Source organism: Octopus sinensis, unplaced genomic scaffold (assembly GCF_006345805.1).
Source record: "Octopus sinensis unplaced genomic scaffold, ASM634580v1 Contig14501, whole genome shotgun sequence".
In the NCBI taxonomy this organism is placed as follows: Eukaryota; Metazoa; Mollusca; class Cephalopoda; order Octopoda; family Octopodidae; genus Octopus; species Octopus sinensis.
In genome coordinates, this window is record NW_021833262.1 from 1 (window position 1) to 27,038 (window position 27,038).

General features: G+C 32.6%; 3 protein-coding genes, 1 long non-coding RNA gene and 1 other non-coding gene across 5 annotated transcripts; all 5 read right to left on the minus strand.

Annotated features, from left to right (window-relative positions):
- Positions 1 to 362: 362 nt before the first annotated feature.
- Positions 363 to 3,509, minus strand: LOC115230116 (protein ZBED8-like; the record flags this gene model as incomplete). Its single annotated transcript, XM_029800337.1, has 2 exons — positions 2,849 to 3,509; positions 363 to 515 (listed from the first exon to the last, which is right to left on the minus strand). Coding segments are annotated over exons 1-2 (814 nt in total), but the record flags the coding sequence as incomplete, so codon positions are not given.
- A 2,058-nt stretch (positions 3,510 to 5,567) lies between these two features.
- Positions 5,568 to 5,847, minus strand: LOC115230117. Its single transcript, XR_003883405.1, has 2 exons — positions 5,708 to 5,847; positions 5,568 to 5,675 (listed from the first exon to the last, which is right to left on the minus strand). It is a non-coding gene; the product is annotated as an uncharacterized LOC115230117 (long non-coding RNA).
- A 2,870-nt stretch (positions 5,848 to 8,717) lies between these two features.
- Positions 8,718 to 9,731, minus strand: LOC115230118 (small conductance calcium-activated potassium channel protein 2-like). The gene has a single exon (XM_029800338.1). The coding sequence runs from the start codon at positions 9,729 to 9,731 to the stop codon at positions 8,718 to 8,720; it is 1,014 nt and encodes a 337-aa protein (XP_029656198.1).
- An 8,360-nt stretch (positions 9,732 to 18,091) lies between these two features.
- On the minus strand, positions 18,092 to 18,173 carry Trnal-caa. Its single transcript has one exon. It is a non-coding gene; the product is annotated as a tRNA-Leu (tRNA).
- Positions 18,174 to 20,328: 2,155 nt separating this feature from the next.
- On the minus strand, positions 20,329 to 21,581 carry LOC115230119 (WD repeat-containing protein 35-like). Its single transcript, XM_029800339.2, has 2 exons — positions 21,310 to 21,581; positions 20,329 to 21,279 (listed from the first exon to the last, which is right to left on the minus strand). The coding sequence occupies exon 2, from the start codon at positions 21,109 to 21,111 to the stop codon at positions 20,329 to 20,331; it is 783 nt and encodes a 260-aa protein (XP_029656199.1). The 5' UTR covers positions 21,112 to 21,279; positions 21,310 to 21,581.
- Positions 21,582 to 27,038: the final 5,457 nt, after the last annotated feature.

Sequence of the window (27,038 nt, forward strand, 5' to 3'; positions counted from 1 at the left end):
ATATGGCAACGCTCAGGAGGCACTTAATGCCTTCCGAAAAAGGACTCTTAGCTTCTCAGACCCTGGGACATCGTCGTCTCAGGCCGATCTTGCGGGAAGGATTGAACCTTTCAGAAGGATCTCCCTCGTTTGGATCGGCGATCACGGGATTAACTGGCTTGCCCGTATTGGTCTTTAAATAATAATAATAATAATCTAAAGCAGGGGTGTCAAACTCGTTTCGCTTTGAGGGCCGCATTTTGTAACAATTTCGCTTCGAGGGCCGCATTTATAATAATTTCTCATTATCAGTTAGTCCTGTTCTTTAAGAAGTTTTTGTCATTTTCATAGATGAAAAAGCTGTTCACACACATATTACAAACCAAACATAGCAATGATTTTTGTTGCAAACTTTTTAAAGTTTTTAAACTTTCCAGGAAGATATGAAAAGAAAGCAGGTATTCCAACCTCCAAATATTTAGCTTTAAGTATAGAATCTGATTGGATTTCCAATAGTTCCATTTGTAAACTTTCATCTGCATTGGAAACATTAAAAGAAAATGGTGATGCGAATAATGAAAATTGTTGTTCAAAAAACGAAAAATCGTTAAATCTTTCTTGAAATTCCTTTAACAACGATTCTAGTTGTCTTTCATACTGAGAAAAATTCATTACATTATGTGCATCAACAGTACTCCTGAGCTCTTTGCACGTAGGAAAATGAGATAAATCTTCATTTAATAGCTGAAACTTCCATAATTTGATTTTCGAAATAAAACACTTGATATGATCTGACAACTGAGTTATGAGCTTGTCTTTGCCCTGCAATTATAAATTAAGGTCGTTCATATGTGTGGTAATATCCACTGCCAAATCTTTGATCCAAGATTGACTTTTCATTTCGTCTGTGTTTTGCCCTTTCATCTCCATAAATAAAATTATTTCCAATATCAACAAATAAAATTTTGCACAGCTCGCAATTTAGCGGCAACCCCAGCATGTCGTCCAACCATATTCGGAGCACCATCAGTGCATAAACATACAAGCTTCTTCAAATCAAACCCATATTCAAAGAAAATTTGTAGTAGTTTTACAAAGATATCTTTACTTGTAGTAGTATCGTGCATTAGTACCAGTTCGAGAAATTCTTCATAAATATTAAAATCTGAATCACAGGCTCTAAAAAAGATTGCTAATTGTGCAATTCCAACGACGTCGACTGTTTCATCGATTGCAATTGAAAAATATTCGAATTTTAACAAATCAGACTTTAATTGGTGTTTCAAATTCAATGCCATTTCATTAATGTGTTCAGCAAATCACCATCACAATATGATTTTCCATTTACTGCAAGCATTCTGCTGATTTCATAGCTTGCAGTGACTAATGCAGTACTTCGATTATGATTTTTGTGAAATGAGTTTGTAACGCAGATAAATTTTTTGCAATTCATTTAGCTTTGAAACACGCATTGGACCTTCTTGGTTAATAAGCAACTTAATACCTTCGAAATAATTGTATGATAGATGATTAGATTGATAATGCCTCTTTAGGTTGTATTCTTTCGGTATAGCGATAAACTTGTTACATATCAAACAATGTATTTTTCCATCAACCATTGTGCAAAAATAGAGAAGTTCCGATTTATCTTGAAACACTCTCCGTTCATCTTTCAAGGAGCGTTTCTTTTTTATTCCAGAAGAACCACGTGACATTAACAAACACGATTTAAAAATACAATTAAAAATTTTAATTAAATGTAAAAAAATAAAAAATAATTTTTTGCATTGTATAGCCCAGCGGTTCTCAACCTTTTTTAGACTGGGGACCACTTTTGCACTATAAAATTTTGTGGGGACCACCTTAAATAAAATAAACATTTTTTGGTATTAGCGCACAATTTTTGGCCTCGTCAGGGCCAGGTTTAGACATGTTCGAATATTTATTATAAAAATAACATGAACATTATCAAAATAACAGAAAATTTAATAGTAATTTAGTGAGATTTCTGATCTTGTTTGCTCAGAATAATTTTACTTATATCAGGCTCTATGTTCGACAAAGCTACTCGCATATCATCTTGTACCCGTAGTCTATTTCTATATTTTGTTTTTAGAAAAGTCAGACACGACATCGCCATTTCACAGTGATAAGTAGTGGGGAATGCAAGTATTGATTCCAATGCAGTTTTACTCAAAATGGGGAATTCTTTCGCCATCTGACACCTAACAATAAAAAGTAATTATTAATGAGAATACCAAAAATCTAATAATGAAGTACATTTGAAAATAATCTGAGCAGACTGATTACATTGAAGTTCAATCAAGCTCTGCTGAAAATTGAGTTCCTGATATTCTTTAAATGAGGTCAAGAAAGGTTAACGATCCAGTTTGGAATTGGGTCTTCAACAGGAAAATAATCATCAAATTTTGTCTTGAGATTTTCCAGATGTTTGATTATCAGACTTAGAAGAACATTATCCGGTGGGTTGTGTCCGAGATGATATTCAAGCATTGGGAACATTGATGTTATTCCTTTTTTTATTTTCATTATCCACAATAATAACTTTTTTTAAAAGCCATTATTATTTGATTGACCTCGACAATTGATATATAAAGACCTTTAAATAAATTAATAAAAATTTTACCCTGCATTGACAAATTAAACTCATTTAAAATGTTTAAAAAATCGGCAAGATAATACATTTTCGATTTAAAAGTAAAATCATCAAATTGATCGGCCCAATCATGCTGCATATTATCACGCAAAAACAAAGAGATCGCAGGGGAAAGTTCACAAATTCTCGAAAGGATTTTCCCTCTTGAAAGCCACCTAATTTCAGAATGATAAAGTAGTATAGAATGATCACTTCCTAACTCTTCACAAAGAGTTTGGAAAATTCGATGATTAAGTGGTCGAGATCGAATATAGTTTATCACTTTTACAATGGTGTTTAGTGTTTCTCTTAACGACGAACACATAGTTTTTGAACAAAGTGCATATTTGTGCAATGCACAATGTCTTGTAACAATATCAGGAACCAAATCCTTAATACGAGTAACAAGTCCAGATTGATGACCAATCATCACAGGTGCACCATCAGTACATATAGATCCAACTTTATCCCATTGGATTTTATTCGTCTTCATAAAATTGTCAAAAATATTAAAGATGTCCTCTCCACGAGTGTGTCCATCCATCTCCAAACAAAATAAAAACTCATCAATAATATTCTCATCATCAACAAAGCGAACATAGGACACAAGCTGACAGACGTTAGAAATGTCAGTTGACTCGTCCAATTGAATACTTATTCTGCATTTACTTTTATTGATTCTTTCAATTAATTGCTTCAGGATATCAGATGACAATTCTGAAATTCTACGGGAAACTGAATCATTGGATAATGGTATGTCCTTAAGTTTGGTAACTGCATCCGGACCAAACAAAATTCGAGCCATTTCAAGAGCCGCTGGTTTGATTAACTTTTCACCAGAATTATGTGCAGCTTTGTTTTTTGCGATAATCATTGAGACCTATTTGTTTTGGATATAAATTAAAATTACAGCATATGATGCTTCTAATCTCGGTTTATCTTGAGATTTATTAAACCACTCAAGCTTTGGCTGTGAATCAAACTTCGTTCTTTTGACTTTAAAATATTCATGTGAGGAAGAATTTTCTAGGTGTACAGACTCTTTGTGGCGCCTAAGTTGAAAAGATTTCAGTGAATTGTTTCCCAAAATTTTATGGCAAATCATGCATTTTGCCTTTATTTCATTATTTGGGACAATGAATTTAGTAAATCCAAATTGTACGTAAGAATCCGACCAAAGACGACGATTCTTGTTAACCATAACTAGAATGATAAACCACGCTAATCAAATCAGATTAATTTCAATGTTTTTGATTTATACTTAATTGTACAATTAGTTTGAAATTTAATATATTGTTATTTTTCGAAAATTCCAGGGGACCACTAAAAATTTTCTGGGGACCACGATTGAGAACCGCTTGATTAATTTCAATGTTTTTGATTTATACTTAATTGTACAATTAGTTTTAACTTTAATATATTTTTATTTTTCGAAAATTCCTGGGGACCACTAAAAATTTTCTGGGGACCACGGTTGAGAACCGCTGGTATAGCCATTAAATCAGACCGCACTTATGTTTGGCAAAGTACGCTGAGGGCCGCACCTATGTCTTTCGAGGGCCACATATTTGACACCCCTGATCTAAAGCAAATCTAATTATAGAGAAATTTTTGCTTTAGGGCATTAAATAAATTTTTCAAGGAAATAATAAAATTTAATTAATTTCTTTTTTGACTCTCAGGGACAAATAATTCATTTGATTATGATTTGGGATGGAGTCGTCATGAAGTTCTCCGAAAATTATATTGATAACTTATCTATTGGAGAAGCAAAGAGGACGCACATCCAATCAGTTACGCTGAAAATGACTCTTAAGAGTATGCTAATTGAGCAAAAATGGGATGAAGGTATCTGATAAAGAGTATGATTCTATTTCTGATCGGTTTGTTGAGATATCATGTAGTGGTAGAGACGACCCAATGATTTCTGAAGAAGACACATTGATAAAATAAGATGTGATGATTTTGAGTAAAAGGCAATGTGAGATAAGCTCTTCTTCTAAAAAAAGAGAGTGGATACTAACGACTTGGAGTGCAGGTACACTTAATCAGATTTAAAAATATTTTTCATAAAATAAAGAATACTTTAGAAAATTAGTTATTCGGGCTTTAATATAGAAGGTTCAAGCATTGATGTTGACCCTCCAAACATTAGTGTTGACGCTTCAAGCATTAGGTTAAAGCTTCAAAAATTAGCGTTTTTTAGGAAATCAAAACATTTTTACTAAATCAAAGTAGCTATTTATTAGTTGTTACTTTCTTCTCGGCAAGGGAAATATATCTGAGCATTTTAAGTTAAAAAGATTCATGATTATTAATAGTGATTTAATTCATTTTTCAGTAATGACATTTTTTAACTCTAATTTAATGTTGACATTGACAGAAATAACAAGATGCTTTCATACAGAAAATATACTTTCTATGGATTCAAGAAAGAAGAATATACTGGTAAATATTCGGAATGACTTTAGTTAATCTCTTAATTATAAATAATTTATTTGAAATATCATAATTTTAACTGCAACTTTTTTAAAGTTTTATTAGACATTGAATATGAAATTGAGTTGTTTAAAATTGGTAATAACTTGAGTTCTACCAGTCTTCTACAGTCTTTGTAGAAGAAATCTTTGTAGGGTTGTTTTTTTCTCTTTGTAAAGTTTTGTTTTTCAACTTTGGAATCTTTGTAGGCAGTATATTGAAATTCCTGTTAAATTAGATTATTGTTTCTAACAATTTATTTAATTTGTCCTATTTTGAATTTATTAATAATTTATTATTAAAGCCAAACAAGACTGATTATTGTTAGTAAATTTATTTAAGCATTCTAAAACTTAATAATCATCCCAATCTACCAGTAATTTTTTGTCAATTGAATCGACATCAGTTAGAAGCTCCCTCTTTTTCTTCTAAATTACATATTAATTAACTAATACTTATATCTTCTGGCGACTTTTACTGCTGAACAAATAATGGATAGTGTTATTAATGTGCTTCCGGTAAAAAATAATGAAGTATAGATTATATGACGATGTTCAAAAAACTAAAATAAACTCTAAACATATAAAATCAAACCCAGAGGCCGAATTTGTCGCTGAAAGATAAGTTTTCACCTATAGATTTTATTTTCTTCGTAGATTTGTGAAAATATGGATAATCAGAGGCATAATTTTTTTGTATATCCGGATGACGAGAAGTATAATATTCATTCATGTTCAGGTCATTAGAATTAAAATATTCATCCATATTCAACTCATTGGAGTTATAATATTCATTCATATTCAGGTCATTAGAGTTATAAAATTCATCCATATTCAACTTATTGGAGTCATAACATTCATCCATATTCAGCTCATTGGAGTCATAATATTCATCTATATTTAGCTCATCTAAGTCAGAATATTCATCCATATTCAGGTCATCGGAGTTATAACATTCATCCATATTCAGCTCATTGGAGTCATAATATTCATCTATATTTAGCTCATCTAAGTTAGAATATTCATCCATATTCAGGTCATCGGAGTTATAACATTCAAACATATTCAGGTCATCGGAGTAATAACATTCATCCATATTCAGCTCATTGGAGTCAGAAAATTCACAGAGCTCCGGTATATGTGGAGTTTCGAAATCGTAAGATATTTCATTAAACTGTTCTTCATGCACTTTATTATCTTTTGTGGATTTAAATTTTGTTTTTTCTTTTAAATAGGTCAACTAATGAGGCCAATACCGATTTGATCTAATTTTGCAATTTCAGCTATTGCTTGATCAATGGTTAGTTCAAATTCACTTATGTCTGAATCATAATACTAATATTTTATCAATTATTTATTAAACTTTTGGAATGATTTGGGTTTTCAGTGTTTTCAAGAAATCCAAAGCTGAAGATAGTTCTAGGGTATATGTCAAAGTTTTTCCCCCGTTTTTAAGATCGATGTCGACGTCCCTTGTACGTGCAAGAAAAAACAAAATTGAAAAAATCTAGGTGTTAGAAAAAGTGAAACACCAAGAAAATCATTGTATTAATTATTCACGATTGATCTATATTTTATTTCTTTTTAGAATTTAAGGTTATATTATTTTAAAAAATTTTACATAATTATTAAAAAATTAAAATATAATAATTTAATTGTTGTTTTCATTCACAATATAAATTAAGATAAAAAGATTGGATATTTTATTTTGATGAAACATAAAAAGTTAATAAATTGATACTTTTTCATCTGCTAGCAGCAATTACAAACTTGTTGTTTGCACGACTTATACTTAACAGAATACACGAAAAACTTAAATGTACTGCCCACCGTGATACGGTAAGACAAAGGCTTTCCACTAATCGACGATATTGTACAACTCTGAGAAATTGCATTGTATCGACGAAAATCAAAACGGTGTATTATATTTATATAGTTCTATGTAAATTTCATTTGTGTTCAAAAGCTTCTTTGACTGGCAATTGACACATTTTTGACAATTTCATCACCCTCTGTAGTCGTAATATTATAAAAGAGCTTTCCTCTTTGCTCAAAAAACTATCAATTTCCACATATGATTTATTGTACATTTCGAATAAAAAAATTTTTCAATTCATTTTCTTTGATGCAGAAGAATCTTTTGCTTATTGTTTTCGGATCAATTATTGGTTCGTCTAACTTTGCGTGGTAACCTCATTGTACGATGACATTAATTATTAAAGATAAGCTCTCGATTCGATGGCAAAAAACTTATTGTGCCCAGTTTTTTAAACCTGGAATCTACCATCCGCTGAGTTCATTTTGATTGCAAAGATTGTATAAAACAATACAAAATCCAGTATTCGGAAATATCTGTTTTAGTAGTCACTAGAAAGTGAATAAGTTTTCCCTTGAATTTGATAAAACTGCCGCATGCTCAACAAGTCAAGTATTAGTTTCCTGACATGAATGTTCATACCGTTGCAAGTGAATGTATAAAGCTGAAAGTATGGGAGTAATGTTTTTTTGAAATGAAGAATGAAATCTGGATTTTAGGCTCAAAAAGGAATTCTTTTTAAAGTAAAAGGATGTTGATAAAAGGATAAGGAAGCTGTCACCACCTATTGGGATTCAGGATCAATCTCTGCTTCTTGCTACCTGATTGCAGCCGGCTTCCTACATGCTAGAGAAGCCGGGGTAACTAATTAACTAACTATGACCGCCTTTACTAATAGGGCTTTGTATCAATTATTTTTTTATTTGTTAATGTATTTGTTTATATAGCACAGCGGTTCTCAAACTTTTTAACACTAAAAACCACTTTTACACAATAAAATTTTATCACCTTTTTTTAATTAGCTTTAATTTTTTATAATTATTTGAAATTCCTGACGACAACATTAAATTTTCTAGGGACTACGGTTGAAAACCACTGACTTAACAAGAATTTTACAATGCTTATTTTTTATTCAATTTCTTATCTTTTAACTGCTTCCATGATAGTTCTTTTGTTTTTTAATGACTTTTTTAGCTAGTCTTTCTCAAATTCTCGTGTCGATGAATTGTTGATTTTTATATTTAAGTCATATCCTCAAAATGAAGCATTCTAAATTGTGAACCTCGCAAAGTTATTTATCAAAAATGTTGTTTGCGCCAAGCCTTCTGATGTCATGGGTAGATTTATAATCATGGAATACCTGGGACTTATTTGACATAATTTTATTCGATGTGAAGTCCGGAATATTTAAAATTAGTGATACTATTGAAGATATCTCTGAATCAATATATCTATTTGAGAGGTGATAATTGTATACTAACATTACAAACAATTTTCTAACCAAGTAAATTTATTTTATTATTTGAAGTTATTATTAAAATATTTTAATTTATACTATCAAGTTTATTCAGAATTTCTTTATAATATATTTCATGAATTTTATGATTTCTATCTGTCTCCGCTTGGAGAGAAACAATCATTTCATTAATTTTTCCAATGTCCGATAGCGAATAACTTTCTTCAAATAATATTCTTTGACAATGCTTGATTCCCCTCATTCTCTTTTTAGCCTTAATTAACATTCTCTGTTGTCGGATAAGCTGAGCTCGATCTCTATAAGAACTTTTATTTAAAATTCTCTTACTACACTAAAGAGAATGACCAGGTATGCTACCTCATATATTTGATGACTGGCTTTCGATACATTGACGCACTCTTCTTCGATTTTTTTGGAGTTTTCTAATTTTAAAAAGTCTTCATAAACATTTCTTTCGGCTTTGGTAAACCTCAAATTTGGAATCACGACGGCAATCAAAAGAGCAGTACAAAAAGCTCCAAATATTCCAGTGAGTACAGCAGTGGTTCGTCCGCAAAAAGATATGGGGACAATATCTCCGTACCCCACAGACATATAAGTTATAGCCACAAGCCACATTGAGTTAGCAAAAGATCCGTGGATCTCATCAACTGATATTTCACAGGCTCTAAGGGACCAAGAAGAGATCAGAAATCCTGTAGCTATCATTACTATCAACATTCTGATTGGATATTGATAAAGAAGTGATTTAACGATAAACGTGGAGTTAAGGTCAATGTGCCCTAACATACCAACAACGTGTGGAGAGAAATTAGTATAATATCGAGAATTGAGCTTAAATACTCTGAGGACAAGATATAGTCTGTTAAACATGAGGATAGTCAGCAGAGAATTGAGATGGAAGTAAGCAACGGTCATGTCGGGGAATGATAGCATCGCATTTATCGGAAATTTTTTGTCAAAAATTTGTACGGGGTGTATTAGACATACAAATACTTCAAGAAATATTAAAAATATGTCCTTTAAATTGATGTAGGCAATAAAGGAAATTGATTCATCCCATAGGAGCCTTGATTTTATTTTATAATAATGATAAAACAAGATTAATAACACCAAAATTGAAGTTGAAAGAGATAAGAAGACTGAAAGCATCATTGGAAATGAAGAATTCGGTTTATAGTAATTTTTAAATCTCAATTCTTGGTCCATTATTCCGACTCCAAGGCCTGTTAGTGCTGTTAGTAATGCTACATTTGTAAGGATTTGTTTCTTTTTTAGATAATACATTCTCATTGACAGTAGGCACACTGATGCTTTTTCTGGCATCCTGGCTACGTCTTAAAAACACATTTTTCCCAGATGTTGCTTTGTCTGCCAGTTTATTATTAAAAATAATAATTATAATTATTTCAAAAATATAGAAAAAAAACCAATTTCGTTTATTACTCTTTGAGAAGAACAAATTTTTGTCCTAGTAAGTGGTTTTGACAAGTGGAAGTTATTTATACACTTAAGAGTCTTAAGTGTCATAAATTAAGACAATAAGAGAAATTTAGTACATCAGGATAGAATTCCTTCGAGTTTTTTAAAGAACAGAATTTAGATTCTTCTAATTGATATTGGCCAGCAAACTCGGGTTTTGGTTTATGTCCAATTTTGTGGCGGAGATAACACGTAAATCATTGGATAAGAAAAATCAAATGCATCGAAACAAAATACATTTAATTTCAGCTGCAGAATCAGGTGGGGATTGAAAAAACGAAAATTGAATTCAATATCTCGAGAAAAATAGCATTTCGTGGATATGGGACGGAATCAAACTTGACACGAGAGTTAGAAATTATAGAAAAAGTTTAATAAAGAACTATAGAATGTAGTATTTTTATATCATGCATCAAAGACGATAATACAATTACATTTCATGGAATACAACAAAAATTTGACTTACATTTTTCACAATTATCAAAATCAAAAGTATTGCTTGACATCTCGATCTAAGTTTGTATACATTAAAGAAATTAAAATTTGCACCTGAAAATCGAAAGGAATTAACAAAATCAAGAGAAAATAATTTGTTGAGAAATATTTAAAATTTCAATTAGAAAACAGATCAATTTGGTTTATGGATTATTTTAAAAAGACCAGATTTGTCATTAGATGAAAATTTTTTAAGGTAAGCACGGATTAAACATGGTGGTCCAGTTAAATTTGACTTGAAACCTTCCAACATAATACACCATCCTTCTCCTGGGACCAGTTTAATCAAGTTTGAACATATTTTATTTGGAAGCCATGATCACTGCCAATGTCTTTGATTTTCCCCTAGGATTCACATAAAAGCTTCAATGAGAGTAAAGTTAAAAACAGCCTTAAGAAATCATCTTCATGGCATGAAAAATGATTTAGTTCTTAGATGTCCAGAAATCAAAACCAGCTTGATCGGATATAGCCCGCAGTATTTTTCCATCTCGGTTTTCTTTTCGACAGCAGCCAAAAGATAGGCATTCAGAATTTAGGTCTCCTGCAATCAGTGCAAATTGGTTACGTTTGAAGAAATCAGCACTTGAGTTTTTGTTTTCAGCTCATTTCTTAGAGTACATTCCCCCAATCAGAATCCACTTTTGTCCACATATTAACTCGAGAGATAATTCGCAAGTAATTTCGTTTTCTATTCTCAAGTTTTTTATCTTCAACCCATTCATAAAGAAGATGAATGTGTCCGTGCCAGCATCCGCACCATCCCTCTACGTGACACCATATGAAATATAGTCATCCAAGGTAAATATCATTTCATGTTTCAATTTTGACTTGTTTACTACTAAGATATCCGGCCGGTGGAAAGCCATGAGCCGGATTAGCTCGGAATGCGTTCACGAGAGTGATCACAAAAGAGCCTTTTACATGGATTAATAGCAGCCCTCGCGTGGGAGTACCACCACATCCCGTAAATATCGTTCTTTTTTGTTGGAGATCGCATCTCTCGATTCCAATTGATTTAAGTGACCTGTCTATCGACATATTGAGTTTCTTTTTAAAGGGGATTTCTTTTTTGAGACGTTTGCCTTTGTTAGTTTTTTCTCCGGAGTTGAATTTGAAACTTATAATGCTTCCAGATCTATCGTCTTAGTATAGTTGTCATTATATTTTGAGTCCGCAGGCTCATTTGTTTGAGATCCAATAAATACTCTGCTTTTAAAGGCTTCCGTTGGCAGACAATTCTTCCAAACTGGAGTCGTAGTTTGCTGTTTCTTTCAGACTTAGGTCATATTTGGGGCTTTATTAGAGACCGTGTACAATCCGGAATCTAGGAGGTGGATTGGAATCTGTAGTTTTATTATTCTTCATTGAGGGGCAGCCCCCATATGTAGCCCAGTGTTCTAATGATCCACAATTGATGCAGAGATTCTCTCGGATTTGGAGATTCTTTCCTATCATGAAGATCGTCACAAGTAAAGCATCTTACTTCTGCTTGGAAAAACGTGCTATATGCCCGTAGGCTTGACATTTTCAACAACGAGTCTCATGCTTACAGAATCATGCGCAGTCAATTTTTCTGAAGCCAACGTTTAGTCCTAGTCGGATTGCCTCACGTCTCAAGGGGATAGTTAACTTTCCTACTGGTAAGCTTTTTCCAGACTTCATAAAACGTTCCACTTTAAACCCGGGTGAGAGTATCGTGGGAGGTACTTCTCCAGTTCTTCATTACCTACCCAGTATAAAAAATTCCTTAGGAAGATCTCCGATGGACGTAACTCAAACTGGCGTATTTGATGGCACTCAGAGCCAAAAAGTTTTAGCTCATCACCTCCATTTGGAAGTTATTAAAATCCGCATGAGATCTGAACTCGAGTATAAATGAGCCATTCAGTTTAAATTGAGCATAGTATGTTGTATTTCTGTATTTCGCAAAGTATTTGGCTGTTTATTATCAGATTGAGGGATATAGTTTCACGGGGAGTATCAGTATCATTATTTTCAATGTTAAGATTATTTTTGAATTTTGGACATCACAAGAATGATGTGCTAAAATAAGACTTTTTCTTTCACATTACAAAATCTTTGAGAAACTCCTGATGCAAAAACATCCTTTCTTTGACAGGAATCTTTATAAATTTGGAAATAGATCAATAATAGTAAAGTATTTAATCAGGGCCGATCAATAACTTCTTTAATGTTCCAGCCCCCATCTATAAAGTAGAAATCATTGGATTTAGCGTATTATAAACTCTTATAAGGATTAAGTAAAATTTCTGATGTTAGAATGCTATGCGTATATGCTAATAACTGTTGCCACCTAGTGTGGTTTGCTTTCCCTACTTATTTGTAGCAAGGTAATTTTGCCTAAGAAAGTTTAAATCGCGGTATCGATTTTATATTTTTTGACAAATTGCAAATTAAAGAGCGTAGAAACCACAGGTTGTTGACAAAGTGCTTCATAATACTGACAGAGAAACAACGCAGAAGAGGCATACGTTGTCTCATTAACTTTCTCTTTTTTTCGGCTTTTCTTTTTAAATAAAATCATTCATTCAATACTGACAGAATGAGGCTTGAAACGATGATTAACGAGTTTGTTAGAGTATCCATTTGTCTACTTTTTGGAGAACATATTGAAATGTTGACACCGAGTCACGTGCAAGATATTTTTCATAAGTAGGATTGAAAGAAAGGAAATTACTTCTTTATATATGAAATATTTTTTTATAAATTGAATTTATTAATTTTTTTACCTAATCTTATTGATTAAAAATTAAATAATAATAAGTTTTTTTAATTTAATGGCAATTATATTTTCCATTAATTCCATACTTGATTAAAATTTTCTCAGGAATATTTCTATCTTTGAGTGAGACCTTTAGGCGTTCCACTACTTTTTCCATATCAACTTTAACTGGTGTGAATTCGAAATCTTGGAAAACATTTTTCTAAAAATCACTGAAAATCAAGACATACTTTAGTTGGCTTGTATGTATCAGGCCATACTGACTCATTTCCGTAGTCAAACTCGTCATCTTCAAAATCACTTTCTACGTTAAGGATATTAATATTCTCTAGAAATGAATTTCAGCTAGTACTTGTGTATAAATTTGAACTTGCATTTGGCATTTAAAAATTGCTATCATAGACGTTAATTCTTATTAAAACAGAAAACAACAACGGGTTGCCAAACGACTTAATAACAGACTAATTATCATCGATTTATTGACTGCATACTTCACATCGGAAATAAACGAGCGCAGCGTAGACTTTATATTCATTCTATTTATATTATAATTTGGCTATCACTCGTAATTCTTGTCATTTCTTGGTATTGACACATGAAAAATGACGGAATTGTTGATTTAAAAGGAAATGAAGTCCTAGCTTCTTATCCTGATGGGAGTCTCATGACCATTCCAGTTACTTTCAGGTATCTTTATTTTGTTTATTTGTAGTATGAACGTCGCACAGCTATTTATGGACGTCTGTGAAAATATGTACTTAATTCCTTCAAACTATGCCTATCAAGTCTATGATAGTCAATTTCCAGAATGTGAAGCCATTGCTTGTAATGGTTATGATAAAATAAATGATCTGAACATTTGTTACATAAGGCTGATACCCAGAATATTCATACAGGAGACTAACCATTCCATTAGTTCACTATTTTCAAAACATGTTAGTACTGCAGGAATAATGATCATCACTTAGACGGAAAAAATTAACATTTCGGTCATAAATAAAACGACAGGTGAAGCTATCAATATTTTTACAAACATTGACACAACAGTGGAACAGTTGGCTCTCAAGGCTTGTAAAGTATTCAAATTGAATCCTGTCGAAGACTACAAACTGATACACCCCACCCGTCCAGAGGAGATTATCTTATCATTACACTACCCCTTTATGGTGTATGGTCTTAAATATGGAATCCTCATAGGTAAGGTCCTCCATCACTAAATTTTTTGTACTTTATCGAAACAAAGAACGCATGAATGGCGTCATAGTTTATATTGTTAACCCAAGAGTCGATTTAATATCAACAATTAGTGGCTACGATCAATGCTGTTATGTTCTTAACGATAATTTACCGCATTTGATGAGTTTGCGCATGTGTAGGCCACATAAATCCACTAATATATATTTAATATTTATTATTCGATATTTTAAATTTATTTCTTAGGGGGGAAGATTAAGAAAAAATGCTCAACCCTTAAACAGCGAATCATTAAACGTCGACCGAAAAACAAAAAAAACATCGAATTTACTGGTCAGTCAAAACAACCGAACGAAATGGAGTGTAGAGAAATGTCAGAAACTGTCCAGAATTCTCAGATGAAGGATTTGGTCGGGGAAACCGCAAATAAAGAAAAATTTTCCACATTTCTACTTGTTTTTACTAATAAAACATTTCTAGTCGAAAAAACAAAAAAGGGCACCATCACCTCCTCCAGTCAGTGTCACTTCAAAGCAGTCATCATTAAATGGAAACTATCAGAACGTTATTTCCCAACTTAGAAATGTCTCAGTATCAATATTTATTATCTATTGATAGGATAATACTGACAAAGAGAGGCTTGAAACGATGATTAACGATTTTGAACTGGTTCTCAAAATATTTTAGATTTTTTAGATTAAAGAATCTGTCCCTACTGTGCCGTTGCCTGTGGTTTATGAAAAATATTCTTGCACCCCTAATGTTTCATAATTAATTAAATTAGTCTAATTAGACAACCAATTCTGTCCAATTAGTTGAGGATGAATCAGCTATTTCAGAATCACCGGTTATCGGTAACCTTTATTCGACCATATGTTATAGAAAAATATGAAATAGAAGAATCTGAAATTCCTTGTTATTCCTTCGAATCAACACGGGATAATGACGATTCTGATAATACTAAAAAAGATTCAGTTATTGGGGTGATTGATATGCTTATCAAACATCCCTCATCGGATGAAATAAAAGAATATCGGAAAAGACATGTTGAAAATAGCTTTGAATCTCGTACCAGTACGGAGTTGGCAGATTCATTTATTCTTCCCACTCTTGAACGTAAATCTGTGAAGGATGTAGCACAGCTGTTTGACGATGGAGTAAATTATTGCAGCACACTCAAAAGTGAGATCGATACAACAAAATTTGAATCTGATATGTATTTATATATATTTATTATAGAAATAATGAAGAAATTATAGATTCAGTTGAAGAAAAAAAATCAATTATAAATGATTCTACAGAACCAATTTTATCTGAAGCTGCAAATCCATGTTTGTTAAGCAGTACAGAGAAATCTGACGATGACCCAATATCCACGAATTCTTGTAAACAAGAAGAATATCAACGCGAAAAATCCCTCAATAGAGATTCGCTTTTGAGATTTATAATGCCCAAACCATATCAAAAACCGACTAATGGCTTGTAATGTCACTTGATAAAATAAAATTATTTATTTAAGAAAAAAATATCAGGTTTAAGTAGCAATTGAAACAAAAATATAATAATTTGCTGGTGCTAATCGAGAACGGTAAAGTTTCAGGTTTTAAATTATAAATAGTTTAAATTAACATCATTTGATTTATTTTTACAGTATGTAGCGCAATAAGAAAAGCTGTGTACTAATAAATTTGAATCGTGTACCAATACTGAGTTAGCAGATTACAGGTCGAACTTTCAATTTTAACTTCTTTCAGTCGCCCTGGTAAATAAATCCATGAAGGAATATTTGAATTATCATATTGTTTTAGTAAAACTGAAAAGCAGAAATTGCATTCTTTAACAACTTGCCGAATGATCTGTCTTCTCAATTTAAAAAATTTTCGCCTATATAAGGCTTTCAGAGAATTATGTTGACAATGATTGGCTTCATACATCTCACGTGCAATTATTTTCATCTCTTCTAAGCTCGTGGAAGCAATTACGAGCCTGTGTAGGTCGTTTACATTTTTAAGATATATAGTTTCCTCTCTTTAATTAGGAAAGTTTCTGCTTTCTTTGTGAGTTGATACTTCTTATGTTTTCGAAGATCAACCTACTCATTGTTTTAGTAAAACTGAAAAGCAGAAATCACTGTGTTTCCCTTCAACAGGGGGAAGCCTCTCACCTGGGATGCCACGTGTGTGGACTCTTTCTCGCCTCAGAACCTGCTGATGTCCGCATCCGCTCCTGGATCCATTGTCACAACCGCGGGATGCAAAAAGATGCGGAAGTACTCCTCACTTACGGAAAAGTTCCAATTCCTTCCATTCGCGGTTGAGACTTCCGGTTCCTTGGGCAGTAAGGCAATCAGCTTCGTTCAGGAGATCGGGTACCGCATGTCCGCTATCACAGGCGACGCCCGCGAATCGAGATGGTTTTTCGAGCGGATATCCCTTGCGATAGTACGCTCTAACTCTTTCTCGATCGCGTCGGCTTTCCGCCCATGAAGCTTTTATTAATTAACTTGTAGTTATTTACTTTGTTAAAAAAAACCTACTCATTATTGAGTATAAATCTCTAAATTAAGATTTTTTTCTTAGGATGATTTTGAGCTAAACCTCAAAATTATTGAAGTAGTTTAGATTATTTATTATATTCTGAGCATAATTTGAATCACTTTGGTAAAGATCTCATTTTTTCTAAATTAAAGACTACTTTGTATGTGGCGACAAAGTCTGAGGTCGCTGCGATTTTGCGGAGGTGTGTTTATTGCTAATCAAAACGGCTCTTATTGACAAAACAACCCATTACTTAGTATCATCGCCAAGACCGAAAGCGCAATGAAAATAACAGGATTATTTTCAAATGTGAGACAACTCTAACCTGTGTAAAGACAATTAGAATAATCTTTAATTTTGCTTCATAGAGGATCGACAGTTCGCTTGAAGGAGGTCGCATTTGTAAAATTTCTCCATTTCAATATGCTTTAAACATTTTTTTGAGGTAATGTTTACTTAGATTAAATTTATTTATTTTTCCTCTTGTCATCCACGAAATCTTCAGTTAGATATAAAAGTTGCGCAGATTGAAATTCGCTCGCAAGCCGACCAGATGCAGTTGGTGTCGTTGAACTGCGAATGCCAGCCTCATTCTAGAGATTAATTAAATGCTCTCCACTGGCGTCTAATGGTCTGCTCCTGGAAGATGAAACCGTCCGTATCAGCGTGTGTCTGCGACTGGGATTGGACATATGTCAACCACACTGTTGTCAATGTGTTTCGGTGGTCTCAAAAAATACACTTCTCAATGATGTCATGAAGAGGGTTTTGGATTTCGGCGGATTCCCGTCTACACTGGAATCTGTTGGACTCCTTCGGAACAACAGGAAACTTCATATCGGGATGACTCGTCTGCGACGTGACCTATGTGGATTCTTTTTCCGAGAAGCTGTTGCCCTGGACAGCATGTTCCTCAGGATACGCTTGCGCGCTTGCGGAGGAAAGGAAGAAATAGAAATACGTACCACTTTCTTAGGCTTACGAGTTCGTCCCCCTTGCTTTTGAAACCACTGGCGTGATCGGAAGGAAACCGAGAGGTTGTTGCGTATGTCGGCGATAAAATTGCCTTGAAGACGCATGACCGGAGGGAGACGAGCTGCTCTTCCAGCGCGTCTCGGTCTCTATTCTAAATCTCTACTCTATTCTAAAAATTTATAAAAATGTTTGGGAAGACGGCCACTATATTTTATAAAAAAATTTTTAGTTTAATAATGAAAATTATTATCGAAAAATACCAGCAGTGGGATTCGAACCCACGAGGACAATGTCCATTTGATCTTGAGTCAAACGCCTTAACCACTCGGCCATACTGGCTGTTAATTTTATTAATGACGCAATTTTAAAATTTAGTTTTCTGCTAATCCCACTTAGTTTGGTGTTAATCCCATTTAGTACGGGAAATGGTATAGTTTGTTACCTGCTAAAATTATATCTGTCTTGATAAATTTCTAGTCTTATTTTTTTAAGATCTAGTTATTTTATTAATAAAAGGACTAGAGAAAAAAGGTCATTGGCAGATAGCCAGAGTATTGCTTCTGACTATGGTTATAGATATTCGTTCGGTTAAATACCGATGCTCACACGGGTCGCCAGTAACCCTTTCCATTAGTGAGCCAATCTGCTGGAGTACGTTCCAAGTAGAAGACCCCCGTATTCCTGACGTCTCAACACCCAGGGGGACTCTGCCATTCCTAATTCCAGCGTATTTTACTTTTTCTCCACTCACCCCGTTCAGACGAGTTTTATTTTGACAGACTTATTTACTAACACTGACAGTAATGAATTAAGTTTTTAATTTCTTCAGAGTATGAATTTTTTATAACTATTTTTAAATTATTTTTTTAATTAAAAATAAAAAGAATAAGCGTGCCAACATACAATGGGTTGTGTGTTATTTATAGTTCTAAGGAATATCACGAGATTCATGTCATAAACGACGAAAGACAGGAGGAAGAATGCCACTCTTCCGTAAAAAGAGAAAGTTTGACATGGGTCGTCAGGCTGCAAATACTAAAGTAAAATTTATCAACACATTCAAGCTATCTACTAAAGAAGTGGTCCGTTCAGTCCGCTGTCGAGGGGGGAATAAAAAATACAGAGCTCTACGACTGGCGACTGGAAGTTTCTCATGGCCCTCTGAAGGATTCACAAAACGTGCTCGAATAAACGACGTTGTCTACAATTGTACGTCAAACGAGCTCCTAAGGACTAAAACGATTGTAAAAGGCTGTATTCTCAGTGTGGATGCTGCCCCTTTCAGGACTCTCTACGAGAATTACTATGGGAGAGTACTTCCTCGCAAGAAAGGAGAAACTGTCGAGGTTTTTCTTAATTGGTCAGCCTTATTAAGCAATCTGATGTTCCGAAAACAGAAGACAATGCTCGAAATGCTGAATTAATGGCCAAGAGGCAAGTTCATGCTGCTTTGGCCCCTTCGTTGCTTGAGCAATTTATGAGCGGGAAGTTGCTTGGTTGAATACTTGGATTGATATGTTTAGCTATTGTAACATCAAGACCAGGACAACATGGAAGGTGTGATGGCTATATTCTTGAGGGGGCAGAACTTGATTTTTATGTCAAGAAATTAAAGGCCAAGAAGGGGCATGCTTAAAATACTTTTTGAGTTCATTGATTTGTCTTTGGTTTAATCATTTAATTATTTTTATCTTTAAAATATCCAACTCATCTCAATGCACGGAAGTTATTCCATGGTTTCAACAATTTCAGTTTGATTGTTTTACTGAATACAGTACGGAAGAACCTAAAAATGTGTTTCCTGAAATTTATCTACTAAAAAAACTTTATTCATTAGCATTATGAAATAAAACCACAAAAGACTAGTTTTTTAATTAAATTCATAATCTTTAAATAAGGGAAAAATTAATAAACAAATTCCTCTCTGTTGGAATGACAGAGAGGACAGGATTGCCTCTTTTTAATTTCTCTCCTATCGGCGCAATGTTTACACATGGTACATTGCCAATATGACTCAATGCTTATCGGTCTTCCTGTAATATAGCACACGGGTTTCATCATATCTTCGGTTCTAATTATAACACAAGTATTTTTACTACATATCAGTTGTATCAGAATTGAGAATTATCTTTCCCTTTTCGCTAATAACTCGATAAAAAATTTAATACCTAGAAAATATTTTAATTGCTAAATTTTTATAATTAGCTTGGTTTGGTCCAGATTTTTCAAGAAAAGTAAATTCTCGGGAACATATTTTGAAGCGATTTGTGAAACAAGCACATAAAGCTAAAATAATTTATTAGTTTTTTAACCAATAATGGAATGAATATTTTCATATCCAAGAAAATTCTCATAACTTAAAAGTCGATAGGAACACCAAAAAGCATTTTCATATTTCCCTACAAAATATATATTTGGGAATAACCTTGTCGGAAAAAATTATTCGCCAACATCAAAAAATGATATGCCTCTGCACCAGTCCATGGATTATAATCTACTTCATTGCCTGCCATCCTACTATTTTCTTCATCCAAACTTTCAATAATTCGAGCCTTGAAATTTTTTTATCAAAATTAATTACCGATTTTTGTTCATTGAATAAGAACCCAGCAAGAACATAAAGTTTTTTAATAGTGGTTAATGAACGACAGTTTTGTCGATATTTTTCTGTAAAATCTAGGACAAATTTGACAGCCTCTTGATAAATTCCCCCTTCTTTACATAAACTTATAGCTTCAAACAACTGTCCAGAATTTACAAGAAAGTTGACGTTCTTGGATAATAACGATTTAATATCCACTAAATTTGATTGTTTTGCTAAATTATATGCATATTTCCACAAATTTCCACTGATGCAAACAGAAATGGCTTTATCAAAATCTTGGAGCTTTTGGTATATTTCGACCGACTGCAAATACATTCCACTTTTTTGAAATATATCTGCAATCTTCAAAAGAGAATTTTTATCATTGGATAGTTCATTTGAATATTTTTTTAGACCTTCAAAGTCTTGAATTGAATAATAACAATCGATTATCCGAGAGTTATCTTTTGCCATTTCTAAATAATAAATGGCCTCCTTCCATTTACGATGATCCGCATAATGATTACCAACAATGTGATTAATTTCAGGCATATTCTTATTAAATGTTTCGTCCGAGATATTTTGTAATTTAAGATAATCTCCGATCAGTTTCCATTGGTTAATTGCCAAATCCTTCCGATTTATAGAAAGATAAATATTTTCCGCCTCTTTATAATTTTTGAACAAAGTCATTACTTTTGCTAATACTATTTGTTCGTCCTGTATACCAAATATATATTTACTTTAATATTTTTTAGTTCTTTTATAAATTGGATTTTCGGATAATTTTTGCAGACTGTATATGCTAGTTCAGCAATTTCCAAATTTAAGCCTTTTAACGATGCCTCGCCTAGTAAGTTCCTTCAAATAATATTAGCTTATAATTTATACCACAATGAGTCATGATAATTATCCATAATATACGTTTTTGCAGTTTCATAGTTATTCGATTCAATTAAAGATTTTACGATTTTTATACTCTGTGCTCAAATTTACATACAAGTACTTTTAGTTCATAAAAATTAATAATATTATCATTTGGGTAATCTGGAAGAATGTAAAGACGTTCAAAATTAATTGTTTTGACTCGCAAGTCAACAAATTCGCTTATAAATCCAGTCGAATCGAATACTTCCTATAGATGAATTTAACAAATGTGTAACCTCGGTTTCTCCGTTTCTAAGAATGTATAACTTAGATCGATCCATAACTGCTATTAGTTCCGAGTTGTCCTGTTGGTTAAAACCAAGCATTACTTTTGCCCATCTAACATCCCAAACATCAGTTCGTGTAGATACATTAGTTGGCAGTAATGTATTTTTATCATTAGTATCAATGATTGACAATGTTCCGACCGAGTCAATAATAGCAAGCTTCCTAAATTTAATATTTAATCAGAATATAACTGTAAATTCATATTTAGTTTTAATAAAGAAGGTACTCCAGATATTTTTAACTTTCTCAATATTGTCAAATTTTTTACTTCGTACGAAATAATTTCGCCATTTCTTCTTCCCTTATGCAATCAGAATAAAAATATTACAAGAAAAAGATTTTCTGACAAACAGACCGCGGATATTCCATTTTTTGGAATTTTGTGTAGGCTATGTAAGACATCTCTTACCTCAACAATAGAGTCGCCAACAACATATAATCTTATAATATAAGATGGAATTACAACTTTTCAATTTGTTTTTCTCTGAGATTTAGTTCTTGTATTGCATCAAGTCTTTCATTTGATTTTCGATACTCCCAAATATATAGAACATTTTCCGATGCAATCAGAAGATACGTATTATTCATTTCACAAAACAAAGGGTGGAAATTTACTGTTCTGGAATCAACTGGATTGCCAATGGAATTATAAATTGTAACAATATGCTATAATGTAAGAATTTCGTCTACCTCAAGTGTATTTTCATTTTTTGAAACGATACAACAGTTTTGCTTATAAGATGCAATAAATTCAAGATTCTTGACAAGCTTTTTTATAATCTGTAAAATAAACAGACTAATAAATCAAACAATTTTTGAGGTTAAATTCCAAAATCTGACAATATACGAAAACGAATATGGCAAAGGGTGTGCATATACAACCGAGTCATCGCATTGGCACCACTTTAATGTCAATAAAATATACATTGTATTCATTTTTAACAGCTATAAAATATATTTCTTTGTCAATTGCGGCAGCAAGAATTGAATTATCCTCATTCCAACAAAGAGAATTTAAATTTCCATCTTTTAATTTAATTGAATTTTTATGCTAATCTTTAATTTAGTTTATTTTACTTTTCCGTCAAGAGAATAAAAGTTGATTATATTTACTATTTTATTAGCGTTTGTATCTAAAAACGTTCCCCCAATTGCTATCACAGTTCCACACGTGTTCCACTTTGTACATAATATTGCCATCTCTGTTTTAATAATAATTCCCTCTGTGATTTTATTATTTATGTTTTCCAAACCTTTATCCCATTCGTTCTTCAATAATCTGCATATTCCGTTATTCGTACAAATTGCTAATGTCGGACAATTTTCATATCTCAGTCCATTATCTCCGGTATACCAATCAACCGTTGATATTTCGGAATCTAATGCATTTGGATTATCAAGTAAAAGTTCAATGTCTTCCTACATTCTATGTTTTTACAAAAATAAACCAATTTTTTTCCAAGACGATCGAATATGACAATTTGAGAGTTTTTGAGAAAAACAAAAATTGAATTTTTATCTGGAAACCACTTTAATATTATATTATTGAGAAGAACCTGAATTGACACAATATTTTTATAATGAGAGTTACTCCAAATGGGAACCCCTTCGCTTGTAAGTACGGTAATTTGATCTAAATTAAAAAACTATTTTTATAAACTTTCTGAAATGATACAAATTTGTTGTCCATTCATATTCCATTTTATATCTAGAACGTTTTGAAAATTATTATTGTTTATAAATTCTTCTTTTAAATAATCTATAAATATTATTCAATACTAAACCTCCGAAATATTTCCAAATGATTACTAGTCCTTTATTATCGGCGGATATCAATTTATGTGTCTTGCTAGACCATTCAAGGCATATAACATCATCTATATTAAAAATTAAAAATATTAAAACCTCTATGAATTTGATTTACATTTAGAAAAAATAATTGCCATGTGTCATTGGATTCGTTAAACCCTAAAACAAGAATAAATCTCAATATTTTTATTTACCATGTAAATCAAATCGAACTATATTCAATAATCCCTGTTTTCCACCACAAGCTAATACTCCAGAAGAGTGATTCCATGAAGTGCATAGAAATGCTTCTTTATTAAAAGAAGCCATCTTTATTAATATTTTTAAACAAAATAATACTTTTTTAAATAGAAACGAACGCATACTAGTGTCACCTAGTAACAATTTTTAATTGAAATGACAAAAAATGAGAATAAATAATAACTTTAATAAACTTAATTTAGAATCAGTTTTTGTTCTTTTTAAAAGCCCGTTCCTGGTTTTTTTCAATTTTTGTTAGGGCAGTTGATTTTAGTTGCATTATTTTTGGTTTACAGAGAAGATAATGAGAAGGCAGACAAGAGATTATCTATCATTTCAAGATAATTATGACTTTAATACCTCTCCTGTTTTTGGTATAATAAATTTATCTACTGAAAAATTATCAACCATCACTTGATACAAATAAATTCAATTTTTAAAATTAACTAAACTAATAATTTAAAAATAATAATTATTTTTCTAACCAAACAATTTGGCCCTTGTAGTTTACACCAACTAGAGATTAACAAGATATTTTAGTCAGTTTTCACCATAAGTATGTCCTACGTAGCCTACCTACATTGAACGTTATACACAAGGATTTAATTATTTTAAAGAACATCAGTGTTTCTCCGAAAATGCAAACAATGGATCAGCTTCCCCGCACGCCAATCAATCTACCGGCAATTCATCGAACCCTCCCTTAGTTATGCTTGTGGGGCGTGTGGAGGGTTTATCAGTGAAACGAACCGCGTAAAAATCGAAAAAACCCAAGAAAGCTTTCGGAAAGCACTACAACGAGCGAATGAACATCTATTCATCGCCCCATTTAAAGAAATCTTAGGAAGAAACCTCGGGTCTAAAACTCCACCACCGCGCCTTCACAGAAACTGTGTCGGGACTAGGGAGGAGCACCGGGCAAAGATGAGGACCCTCCTCAGAGAAGCCGGGATCACCTGATTAATTAGTTTTATGTTTTGGACGGTGATCTTGGTTCTAATAATAATAAAGAACATCAGTGTAATCTATTAACCAAACTTAAATAAAGCAGCCCCATAAAGTATCGGCTAAACTCAAAATTCAGTTTTCATTATCAAATATTCGTAATTACGATTAATTCTTGCCTTTTCATGATTTTTTAATAAAAAACAAAAAAATCAGCCAGTCTCAGCATTGCCAGTATTAGAATCACACGAATTACCAATATTCAAGTAGTAACTAATTTCTATGCGAAATCCCCTACGCCTATAGACTATAAACAAACTGTATAAGTGCCACAGAACCATCATCATTTGAATCCACTCCCAAATCACAATCTCTCACTTCATTATTAACCACCTCAAATATCCGGATTAAATAATTCTAGTAGTATTACACAACTATCATCAACCGAAAAGTCATTTTTCGAAAGAATTCCTGATATAGATAAATGACATTTCTTTAAATGCTGCGAGACAGACCGTATGACTGAATTAATATTATTTCCCTCTTTTTTATTCCACTAACAAAAATACTACAAAACATACTTTTCTTACTTCATTCAACAACGGATTGCTAATCAAATTATATACTCTTTTATCAAGTTCAATCTGGTGTTTACCAATATCCTTTAAACACAATACATTTAAAATATTACATTTCTAAGTTTTTCAAAGTGACTATTTATTTGTGGCTCGGAATTCTGTAAACCCGCAAACTTTATAAATAATTGTTGGATTGGTGGAATGACTTTGCCAATGAGTTCGACAGTTGACAAACAAGTGGCCATAATCTGCACATTCTGGGAAGACCCACGGATATACTTACTGAAAGATAACTGAGACAAATTTTGATAACACTGCAGATTAAATGTCTATTAGCAGTAATCCAACTACAACTAACTTTGATTAACTCAGAGGAGTTTATTGCAATCAACGTGGCTGTACATGGTAACGACTTGGCCAAACTCAAATACACAAATATAGTCTCAAAAAGCATCCTCGATGACCTACTATCAAACAAATAGCTCACTACAGTGTAAAAACATGAGTTTTGTTTCCAAACAGAATAACTTTTGAACATTCAGAACTTCCACTGCTGTCGTCATCTCTTTAAAAATAACGTTGTATAAAGCAAAAACAAACGATGAAGAAAAATCAATTTCAGTAGCACCTGAACTATCCAGCAAACTAAAAGTGCGAATAAACAATTGAGAAGAATCCACAATTTTCCACTTTTCATTCAAAACAGTTGAGCTGTGTTAAAATGAATAGAATAATACAAACCAAATAGACCGTAAACATTTTTCATGAAATAAATTTGTATACTTGGTAATCTATACACATAATTAAATAAATATACAAAGTCCGATAGTTTAAAACGTAAGGAAGAACTGATCTTCATATACGAATGATCTAATTCGGAGACATGAGTGATCACACTGTTGTAGATTGCAAATAAATCACCCCTGCGAATGTTCCCTAGTCAGAACACTGACTGTAATCATCACCAAATCACCTGAATTGCGCCGTTTATGAACTCTCCAGCCAATTTAATACAGTGATTGCAATATTCGTGGTAGACAAGCATCAAGTCGTCAATAACCTTCTCTCTGATTCCATGTATCCCACCATTCCTCTCTCTATCCAATATTAAATAATAATTATCTCATTAAAACATTTTAAAAAATTACTTTAAAAAATCCTGTGAAGTAATAATCTCATTCACATAGTCAGTGAATACCTAAGTATTGCTAATGTGATTATATACTTTAAAACGAGTGGACATAGAGACTATAATAGTCATTATACTATCAAGACAGCCAGTCCAAAATGTGACCGAATGTTCACTGCGGAGTCAATATAACCCCAATAACCTAAACTCGACTGCTTCTCCACTGAGTTTGTCCTTAAATATAGAAGACTAAACAAACTTTGACAAAAGAATCGATCGCTGAGATGGCTTCAGTAAGAATAATCCTCACAAAGACAAATCTACGCTTATACAAATAAGCAAAAATATAATTTAGGACTCTCTAAGATATACTAAACAATCCCAACCTGTTTATACTCCTCCAAAGTCGAGACACCTCTGAAATATGAACTGCACAAATCCGTGAAATGGTCTGTCAAAACATTCTCAAGATTCCACGACGTAGAAGCCATCAATTCACTCACATTGCTTAGAATATATAAACATACTACCCCAGTGCATTTATCCCAATCAGATCATTAGTAAATAATTCTTTAATGCAGTCAATCTTAATAAACACTCCATAAAAGTCCTGATTATCCAGTAATTCTCTGATTGTAGAATTTGCTGATTTTACAGAGAAAATTGTCTCGATCTAAAAGTCAAGCACAGGTCATACAATTTTT